Raw genomic sequence first — 10,237 nt, 5'->3', positions numbered from 1 at the left:
ACCTGCAAATTACATAATGTTCAGATAACAATCTCCATATTATACTTCCTTCTTCAATCTGAAACTTCTACTCTGTCTATTCCACAAATGCACTGCATAAGTCGACTGGTGTAGTTTGTGGACAGTAGATTCGACCTCTTTTTCGCTGTCCATGTCGTTAGGCCGCACGAAAAAGCTGCCGATCCTGATCCAGTCGACCGGGCAGAAAGCAGTTGTTGGCATGACTGTGAACTCAGCTAAAACTGACGCTGAGTTCTTGTTGGAGTCGAATTCTTTTTTCCAGAGAAGTAGAATTTGGATAGGAAACGAGTCATATTTTGTTTTCAAATGACACGACAGCGAAAATCCGGGATTTCTTTAAAATTATCTACGTTTAATTAACGGAAAATTGGCCTTCAGTCCCCAGCCGTCGATTTTTTTTGTGTTCAGTCTCTGGGTACTTTTTTAATACCACATGAAATGTACCACATTTTGTATGACATAAAACCACAATTTTGTGGGTAGGGAGTGAACCCAAAGAAATATTTTGATTGGAGATTTTTCACCAACTTCCCCTTTAATTAATCCAAGTTTTGTTAGAACTACAATTATTCGCGAAACAGAACCCACTTTGTCTGCCCATCGTTACTCTTGTAATAAAATACGGATATATATCATCTATCTCTATCATGTGTTTTTAAATTTTTATTTACAGTTTTGAAATTTAAATATTCATATCATCTATAACATAAAACATTATAATTATACAAAATCATTATTTTACGCCTCATTTTGTAACATTATAAAAATTATCATGATCTACAATGTCTACGTAATTGAAAATCATGAGGATGTAACAACTAATTAACATTTTTGGCATTCAACTTTGTTTCATGCTCATTTTGTGCTACAGTACATTTTATTCCACATATTACTTTTCTGTTTTGATTAATACCTTTTTTGCTCTTTTAATCTTTACATTAATATGTTCTTTACTTTTTTTTTTTAGCAAAGGTTTATTAATACCTTTTACAATGCAACTCAACAATGCTCATAATAATGGATAAAGTCATTCTTCAATTTCGAATTCAAGCCATATTAATCATACATTAATAAAATATACTAGTTTAACATCAAATTTAAACTCGAAATTTCCACATGAACTTGTTCTTAAGTTCCTCTCAGATTACACGTAGGTACTACACTTTCGATCACTATACGAGATGATTTCGTACAAGTACATATATTAAATAAAAAATAGACAGAACCATATAATATATATATAGTCAACCATGAAAAGGATAAAATACAACTGAATGATAGCAAAATCATTACTACACCTTGAGAGAATAATAAACTCACAAGAAAAATGACACACAATTTAGTATGTTTTCTACAAAGTAAAAAAAATAGTACCTGATATTGCATAGGATCGTATGAAAAAAAACCATGCCCAACTGCAATAATATTACATGAGCTTACCTTTTGAGTCCCATTGTGGATTTCAGTAATCAATCAATATCTACTTGTTGCAAGAGTTGATTCCGTAGCATCAACTGTACTGTCCATAGAAGAACAAGATTCGGTGCCTACTAGAGTTGTTAAATCAACGGTTGCTGAAGGGCGAGAGATTATATTGTCGGGAATGATCCGTCTAATATCCTGTCCAAAGATAATTGATTTTCAGATGATAAATAGCAGTTTATTCTGGTTAAAATATGTTGCCTTTGCAATCATGGTAACATTGTGAAAGAAAGCAAGTCCAATATGCATACCATATGCCTTATAGCCATGTCTAGGGACTTCTTTGAGAGTGATCTTCCGAATCCCGAACCTTCACAGAAACTTTTTTGGGCGAAATCTTGAGATGAATATTCAGCTTGCTTAGGAGGAGCTAGTTTCCTCATGTTCACTACCCTTTCAACCATTTTTGAGCCCATCAATACAGGATTCACTTCATCCAAACCGGTTGTATGCCTGCTTCGATTTCTTGTTAGCATCATGCTCTCACTTTTATGGTGGGTTCCATATGGCGCTCGTTCTCTGGAAGGTGAGCATGCCTTATGTCTTGAATTTACATTGAGTGATATAGTATTAGGTACACTTGGCCTTCCCTTCGAGGCAGAAACTGCCTTTTTGGGCATCAATGTTTTTGAACTTTTAGGAGTATCATGAGATGAAGTACGCATCACTGATGGTTTCGATGGCTTAGTCTTTAGAAATGTAGATGTTCCCTGTGATATTGCTGGGTCTGCTTTTCTTCCTGGAGAAAATTCATCTTTAGCAGATGCACTAGATGTCATTGCTTGGGTGGATGGTTCCAGAGTTGGTGTTGCAGACCTTGTTGAGGACTTTGAACTGATTGATGCAAGTCTTGCAGGAGTGACTGATCTCCCTTGAGCTGCAACAGGTTTTGTCACTTTTAAGGTAGTAGTTGAAGGATGAAAAGACTTGGACTTTGCGGGCAAGGATGTTTTTCCAGTTGGTGTTGCACTTCTAGGAGTTGCTTTTCGACCACCTGATGATAAAGGAATTCTATTTGCCGTATGCAAAGCCGTAGCTAGAGGAATCAACTTCTGACTCAGTGAAGCAGATTCTACAGGAGAGTTGGCCGGCTGCAGGAAAAAAAGTGCTCAAACGAATAAGAGGAAAGTTTGAAAACCACCATTTAGCCAGAAAAACCACCAAGCCCAATTGAAAGTCACGAAGAGAAACACTAAAATGCTAATATCTTCAAACACTGAACACTGCTTGCCTCAGATTTCAGAAAAATGGCTCCACCATTTGAGCTCTTGGTCTGAGTCGCCACAGAATCTAGAACGCTTTCCTTTACCAAAGGGAGTGAAGAGGTATCTAGTTCCATAGGAAGCCTGAGAAAAAAGATCGGACAAAACTAGATGACAGCTAAACTATTTGACTCATCACATACTATCGGAAACAAGTGTTGGAGTATAACATATGAATACCATGCCGTTATTTTAGATAATCCAACTCGGTACGCATTTAAGGCATTCGAAAACATCTCTTGGGCACGAGAAATATATAAAAATTCAACGAAGCTAATAAATTACAAAATCCAAATTACACAAGATGTGTCGTAAAGCCAGAATATTAATTGATCATGCCACCATTACCAGTCACAACCAACTCTTTCTGTTTCCAGTTTGAGGAAACTATCATCAGCTCTGCCATGAATCTTCTCAGACCGTAATCTGTTTGGAGTCAGCCAATCTGGTGAAGCGCCTCAAAATCAGACCATAAAAATTCGATCATCAAGAAAAAACAAACGAAGGAATTAGAAATTAAACCAAGATAGAAGTACCTGAAGAGTCATCGAACTCGTCAAATTCCAGTGCACGAACACGATCATCTCTATCCTTTTCATCCCTCCTCGTTTCCAAGAAAACAGCCAGATCTTCATCTATTGCACTCACCACCATCCCAAGATCTCTGTTATGTAGCCTAAACTGAACGGATGACTGCATTTTTAGTAGTCACATTATAGTAGGGGACAACTCTAAGAAATCAAAATTATTTTCTAACTTTAACAGTATTTTGGAACTTTAAACATGCTAATAAAACCTGGAAAAGTAAAAAAGTTTATTCTCTAACAAAAATCTGCTTCCATATTGGAACACCAGCATGCATCCAAGATGCAGAATCTAGAAACCTTGATGCCTAATTTTCCTATAAACAAAAAGAAACGAAATTTTCTTCAGCACAAAAGAAGAATCTGATGCCATTTCATGTGAATGAAAGACAGAACAGCGTGAGAAGTATCCATTCACCAATGAAGCCACCCACGTGACAAAAAGTAAATTATAAATACGGGATCAAATTTTAAGCAAATTCTTGAAAGGAACTCTTAGCTTTAACTTGTCCAACAAAACTCACACTCGAAAGCACCCTCAACCCACCAACAACTACACCCTACACTTGCCAAAGTTACCACTTTATCAACGGTGGAGCACCATACAGATGCGCACGCAGAGGAAAAGAAATATGAAAACAAGCAGCGGCACGTACATAAAGGGCTTAAAGGATAAAAACTCACAGCCTTTGTCATCAAAATAAAATTTGCATGTAATCCCAATTTCAGGAGGGCAGACTGTGGCTTAAAAAAGACTTGGACCCGAGATGGGAGATAAGTTGATGAAGCAAGGAGCAGTCTGGTTTGATTCCTTTCACAAAGGGACACGACACGCTGGGTTTTAGATTTTCATGAACTTTGTTTTCTTGAAGGGGGTGGGGGGCATTGCAAGAACAAAACTATCCAGGCTTGAATCGATGTCGTCATACATGACCTGTAAATTTTTCTTTCTCGTTTTACTGAAAATGGACTGACAGAGTTAATTATTATCACTGGCAAATCACAACCCCCCAGAAAAGAAGCGACACAAACAGAGAGCTTATTTTATCTCCATTTAATTACCAAGTTTTTATATCATCTGACAGACTACATTTCACTATGATGTCGTTTAAATGTTAATTTGAAAACGAATTTCAACACATGCCATGATTGTTCGGTAAACTAACTGAGTCGGATCGAATGTTTCCTCCATAAATATTTGATTTCTATTTAAAATAAACTTAAGTTAAAGTTTAAAATGTTTGAATTTTTTAATCGAATATGAGCTCAAATAATTTTATTCCATAATTCGTAAATAATTTATGAATTTTAATATTTTATTATTATTATAATTATAATTATATATCACACAAATAATGTCAATAATTTATTTTCGAGTGTTTCCCAATTCGAGAGCAAAATATTAATTGTTTAGTTTTAAATCAGACTCTAATATATACAATTCGAGCAAAAATTGAGAATTAATTTTTTTTCATATTTAACTTGTTTTGGTTTGTTTACACATGTATCGTTTGGTTTACTATATTATTTATCCATATTTTTATCTTAATTTTTATCAAATCTAATCTCATGTTTGATGCATCATATTATTTATCAATGTACCAATCATTTATTTTATATCAATCAAATCATCAATCATTTACCTCACATCAATTAAATTATAAATTGAAATTACAATATTACTTTTAATAAATAATATTATTAATATTTTTAAAAAAATAAAATAGTAATATCACATTATCTCAAATTTAATCAAACTAATTNACCCAAAGAAATATTTTGATTGGAGATTTTTCACCAACTTCCCCTTTAATTAATCCAAGTTTTGTTAGAACTACAATTATTCGCGAAACAGAACCCACTTTGTCTGCCCATCGTTACTCTTGTAATAAAATACGGATATATATCATCTATCTCTATCATGTGTTTTTAAATTTTTATTTACAGTTTTGAAATTTAAATATTCATATCATCTATAACATAAAACATTATAATTATACAAAATCATTATTTTACGCCTCATTTTGTAACATTATAAAAATTATCATGATCTACAATGTCTACGTAATTGAAAATCATGAGGATGTAACAACTAATTAACATTTTTGGCATTCAACTTTGTTTCATGCTCATTTTGTGCTACAGTACATTTTATTCCACATATTACTTTTCTGTTTTGATTAATACCTTTTTTGCTCTTTTAATCTTTACATTAATATGTTCTTTACTTTTTTTTTTTAGCAAAGGTTTATTAATACCTTTTACAATGCAACTCAACAATGCTCATAATAATGGATAAAGTCATTCTTCAATTTCGAATTCAAGCCATATTAATCATACATTAATAAAATATACTAGTTTAACATCAAATTTAAACTCGAAATTTCCACATGAACTTGTTCTTAAGTTCCTCTCAGATTACACGTAGGTACTACACTTTCGATCACTATACGAGATGATTTCGTACAAGTACATATATTAAATAAAAAATAGACAGAACCATATAATATATATATAGTCAACCATGAAAAGGATAAAATACAACTGAATGATAGCAAAATCATTACTACACCTTGAGAGAATAATAAACTCACAAGAAAAATGACACACAATTTAGTATGTTTTCTACAAAGTAAAAAAAATAGTACCTGATATTGCATAGGATCGTATGAAAAAAAACCATGCCCAACTGCAATAATATTACATGAGCTTACCTTTTGAGTCCCATTGTGGATTTCAGTAATCAATCAATATCTACTTGTTGCAAGAGTTGATTCCGTAGCATCAACTGTACTGTCCATAGAAGAACAAGATTCGGTGCCTACTAGAGTTGTTAAATCAACGGTTGCTGAAGGGCGAGAGATTATATTGTCGGGAATGATCCGTCTAATATCCTGTCCAAAGATAATTGATTTTCAGATGATAAATAGCAGTTTATTCTGGTTAAAATATGTTGCCTTTGCAATCATGGTAACATTGTGAAAGAAAGCAAGTCCAATATGCATACCATATGCCTTATAGCCATGTCTAGGGACTTCTTTGAGAGTGATCTTCCGAATCCCGAACCTTCACAGAAACTTTTTTGGGCGAAATCTTGAGATGAATATTCAGCTTGCTTAGGAGGAGCTAGTTTCCTCATGTTCACTACCCTTTCAACCATTTTTGAGCCCATCAATACAGGATTCACTTCATCCAAACCAGTTGTATGCCTGCTTCGATTTCTTGTTAGCATCATGCTCTCACTTTTATGGTGGGTTCCATATGGCGCTCGTTCTCTGGAAGGTGAGCATGCCTTATGTCTTGAATTTACATTGAGTGATATGGTATTAGGTACACTTGGCCTTCCCTTCGAGGCAGAAACTGCCTTTTTGGGCATCAATGTTTTTGAACTTTTAGGAGTATCATGAGATGAAGTACGCATCACTGATGGTTTCGATGGCTTAGTCTTTAGAAATGTAGATGTTCCCTGTGATATTGCTGGGTCTGTTTTTCTTCCTGGAGAAAATTCATCTTTAGCAGATGCACTAGATGTCATTGCTTGGGTGGATGGTTCCAGAGTTGGTGTTGCAGACCTTGTTGAGGACTTTGAACTGATTGATGCAAGTCTTGCAGGAGTGACTGATCTCCCTTGAGCTGCAACAGGTTTTGTCACTTTTAAGGTAGTAGTTGAAGGATGAAAAGACTTGGACTTTGCGGGCAAGGATGTTTTTCCAGTTGGTGTTGCACTTCTAGGAGTTGCTTTTCGACCACCTGATGATAAAGGAATTCTATTTGCCGTATGCAAAGCCGTAGCTAGAGGAATCAACTTCTGACTCAGTGAAGCAGATTCTACAGGAGAGTTGGCCGGCTGCAGGAAAAAAAGTGCTCAAACGAATAAGAGGAAAGTTTGAAAACCACCATTTAGCCAGAAAAACCACCAAGCCCAATTGAAAGTCACGAAGAGAAACACTAAAATGCTAATATCTTCAAACACTGAACACTGCTTGCCTCAGATTTCAGAAAAATGGCTCCACCATTTGAGCTCTTGGTCTGAGTCGCCACAGAATCTAGAACGCTTTCCTTTACCAAAGGGAGTGAAGAGGTATCTAGTTCCATAGGAAGCCTGAGAAAAAAGATCGGACAAAACTAGATGACAGCTAAACTATTTGACTCATCACATACTATCGGAAACAAGTGTTGGAGTATAACATATGAATACCATGCCGTTATTTTAGATAATCCAACTCGGTACGCATTTAAGGCATTCGAAAACATCTCTTGGGCACGAGAAATATATAAAAATTCAACGAAGCTAATAAATTACAAAATCCAAATTACACAAGATGTGTCGTAAAGCCAGAATATTAATTGATCATGCCACCATTACCAGTCACAACCAACTCTTTCTGTTTCCAGTTTGAGGAAACTATCATCAGCTCTGCCATGAATCTTCTCAGACCGTAATCTGTTTGGAGTCAGCCAATCTGGTGAAGCGCCTCAAAATCAGACCATAAAAATTCGATCATCAAGAAAAAACAAACGAAGGAATTAGAAATTAAACCAAGATAGAAGTACCTGAAGAGTCATCGAACTCGTCAAATTCCAGTGCACGAACACGATCATCTCTATCCTTTTCATCCCTCCTCGTTTCCAAGAAAACAGCCAGATCTTCATCTATTGCACTCACCACCATCCCAAGATCTCTGTTATGTAGCCTAAACTGAACGGATGACTGCATTTTTAGTAGTCACATTATAGTAGGGGACAACTCTAAGAAATCAAAATTATTTTCTAACTTTAACAGTATTTTGGAACTTTAAACATGCTAATAAAACCTGGAAAAGTAAAAAAGTTTATTCTCTAACAAAAATCTGCTTCCATATTGGAACACCAGCATGCATCCAAGATGCAGAATCTAGAAACCTTGATGCCTAATTTTCCTATAAACAAAAAGAAACGAAATTTTCTTCAGCACAAAAGAAGAATCTGATGCCATTTCATGTGAATGAAAGACAGAACAGCGTGAGAAGTATCCATTCACCAATGAAGCCACCCACGTGACAAAAAGTAAATTATAAATACGGGATCAAATTTTAAGCAAATTCTTGAAAGGAACTCTTAGCTTTAACTTGTCCAACAAAACTCACACTCGAAAGCACCCTCAACCCACCAACAACTACACCCTACACTTGCCAAAGTTACCACTTTATCAACGGTGGAGCACCATACAGATGCGCACGCAGAGGAAAAGAAATATGAAAACAAGCAGCGGCACGTACATAAAGGGCTTAAAGGATAAAAACTCACAGCCTTTGTCATCAAAATAAAATTTGCATGTAATCCCAATTTCAGGAGGGCAGACTGTGGCTTAAAAAAGACTTGGACCCGAGATGGGAGATAAGTTGATGAAGCAAGGAGCAGTCTGGTTTGATTCCTTTCACAAAGGGACACGACACGCTGGGTTTTAGATTTTCATGAACTTTGTTTTCTTGAAGGGGGTGGGGGGCATTGCAAGAACAAAACTATCCAGGCTTGAATCGATGTCGTCATACATGACCTGTAAATTTTTCTTTCTCGTTTTACTGAAAATGGACTGACAGAGTTAATTATTATCACTGGCAAATCACAACCCCCCAGAAAAGAAGCGACACAAACAGAGAGCTTATTTTATCTCCATTTAATTACCAAGTTTTTATATCATCTGACAGACTACATTTCACTATGATGTCGTTTAAATGTTAATTTGAAAACGAATTTCAACACATGCCATGATTGTTCGGTAAACTAACTGAGTCGGATCGAATGTTTCCTCCATAAATATTTGATTTCTATTTAAAATAAACTTAAGTTAAAGTTTAAAATGTTTGAATTTTTTAATCGAATATGAGCTCAAATAATTTTATTCCATAATTCGTAAATAATTTATGAATTTTAATATTTTATTATTATTATAATTATAATTATATATCACACAAATAATGTCAATAATTTATTTTCGAGTGTTTCCCAATTCGAGAGCAAAATATTAATTGTTTAGTTTTAAATCAGACTCTAATATATACAATTCGAGCAAAAATTGAGAATTAATTTTTTTTCATATTTAACTTGTTTTGGTTTGTTTACACATGTATCGTTTGGTTTACTATATTATTTATCCATATTTTTATCTTAATTTTTATCAAATCTAATCTCATGTTTGATGCATCATATTATTTATCAATGTACCAATCATTTATTTTATATCAATCAAATCATCAATCATTTACCTCACATCAATTAAATTATAAATTGAAATTACAATATTACTTTTAATAAATAATATTATTAATATTTTTAAAAAAATAAAATAGTAATATCACATTATCTCAAATTTAATCAAACTAATTAATCAAATCAAACATTATATTAACTATTATTTTTATATATTTTATTATTAAAAAATATTATTTATCTTATATCACGACTAATATTATATAATAATGAGTGAAAATATAAACATATTTTTTTACGAAAAATTGAGGTTATATGATTGTATTTCTTCATTCGAAGTGTCATGATAACTCGATTGAAAATATAAAAAGAATTTCTTTAAAAAAAACACACACACACAAACACACATATACTAAAAATGCACTACGGGATATTTTCAGTAGATTATACTAATATGCCATCTATTTTTCATTTTAAAAAATGTTTAAATGTAAAGAAGCTGTCTGTGGACGAGGAACGCTTTTCAAACCAATATTTAAAAATTTTGTTCCCGTCGGAGAGAAAAAAGGCATTACCAGTTTTCTATGCGATATTTAGGGAGAATTTGAAACATATTTCAGTATAAACATTTAATTTCAAACTATTTTTAAAAAAATTCTTAAAACATCATCCTTACATTTAGGACAGTATGTTATATGG

General features: G+C 33.9%; 2 protein-coding genes across 24 annotated transcripts; both read right to left on the bottom strand.

Annotated features, from left to right (window-relative positions):
* Positions 1 to 1,274: 1,274 nt before the first annotated feature.
* LOC140971704 (uncharacterized) lies at positions 1,275 to 4,381 on the bottom strand. 12 transcript variants are annotated; one of them, XM_073434122.1, is made up of 7 exons: positions 4,034 to 4,381; positions 3,562 to 3,666; positions 3,302 to 3,446; positions 3,114 to 3,222; positions 2,735 to 2,849; positions 1,755 to 2,594; positions 1,275 to 1,641 (listed from the first exon to the last, which is right to left on the bottom strand). In XM_073434122.1, the coding sequence occupies exons 3-7, from the start codon at positions 3,417 to 3,419 to the stop codon at positions 1,495 to 1,497; spliced, it is 1,329 nt and encodes a 442-aa protein (XP_073290223.1). In that variant the 5' UTR covers positions 3,420 to 3,446; positions 3,562 to 3,666; positions 4,034 to 4,381; the 3' UTR covers positions 1,275 to 1,494. The 12 variants fall into 12 exon arrangements, with proteins under 12 accessions (XP_073290223.1, XP_073290220.1, XP_073290211.1 ...); XM_073434119.1 differs by having other exon boundaries at positions 3,302 to 3,458; positions 4,034 to 4,380; XM_073434110.1 differs by lacking the exon at positions 3,562 to 3,666 and having other exon boundaries at positions 3,302 to 3,458.
* Positions 4,382 to 5,876: 1,495 nt separating this feature from the next.
* Positions 5,877 to 8,971, bottom strand: LOC140971702 (uncharacterized). Of its 12 annotated transcripts, none has more exons than XM_073434109.1 (7): positions 8,636 to 8,970; positions 8,164 to 8,268; positions 7,904 to 8,048; positions 7,716 to 7,824; positions 7,337 to 7,451; positions 6,357 to 7,196; positions 5,877 to 6,243 (listed from the first exon to the last, which is right to left on the bottom strand). In XM_073434109.1, the coding sequence occupies exons 3-7, from the start codon at positions 8,019 to 8,021 to the stop codon at positions 6,097 to 6,099; spliced, it is 1,329 nt and encodes a 442-aa protein (XP_073290210.1). In that variant the 5' UTR covers positions 8,022 to 8,048; positions 8,164 to 8,268; positions 8,636 to 8,970; the 3' UTR covers positions 5,877 to 6,096. The 12 variants fall into 12 exon arrangements, with proteins under 12 accessions (XP_073290210.1, XP_073290207.1, XP_073290198.1 ...); XM_073434106.1 differs by having other exon boundaries at positions 7,904 to 8,060; positions 8,636 to 8,969; XM_073434097.1 differs by lacking the exon at positions 8,164 to 8,268 and having other exon boundaries at positions 7,904 to 8,060; positions 8,636 to 8,971.
* Positions 8,972 to 10,237: the final 1,266 nt, after the last annotated feature.

This window comes from Primulina huaijiensis, chromosome 2, assembly GCF_012295235.1.
Source record: "Primulina huaijiensis isolate GDHJ02 chromosome 2, ASM1229523v2, whole genome shotgun sequence".
NCBI classification, from domain to species: domain Eukaryota; kingdom Viridiplantae; phylum Streptophyta; class Magnoliopsida; order Lamiales; family Gesneriaceae; genus Primulina; species Primulina huaijiensis.
Note: the sequence above shows the minus strand (reverse complement) of the source record. Positions and strands in the feature narration are given on the sequence as shown.

What these genes read in the sequence shown, in the direction of transcription:
- LOC140971704 (XM_073434110.1), bottom strand. An exon ending in CGAGTTCGATGACTCTTCAG is followed by an intron (nt 3,223 to 3,301) that starts GTACTTCTATCT and finishes TCTGATTTTGAG; the next exon opens with GCGCTTCACCAGATTGGCTG. An exon ending in CCATTTTTCTGAAATCTGAG is followed by an intron (nt 2,595 to 2,734) that starts GCAAGCAGTGTT and finishes TTTTTCCTGCAG; the next exon opens with CCGGCCAACTCTCCTGTAGA.
- LOC140971702 (XM_073434097.1), bottom strand. An exon ending in CGAGTTCGATGACTCTTCAG is followed by an intron (nt 7,825 to 7,903) that starts GTACTTCTATCT and finishes TCTGATTTTGAG; the next exon opens with GCGCTTCACCAGATTGGCTG. An exon ending in GAAAGAGTTGGTTGTGACTG is followed by an intron (nt 7,452 to 7,715) that starts GTAATGGTGGCA and finishes CTTTTTTCTCAG; the next exon opens with GCTTCCTATGGAACTAGATA.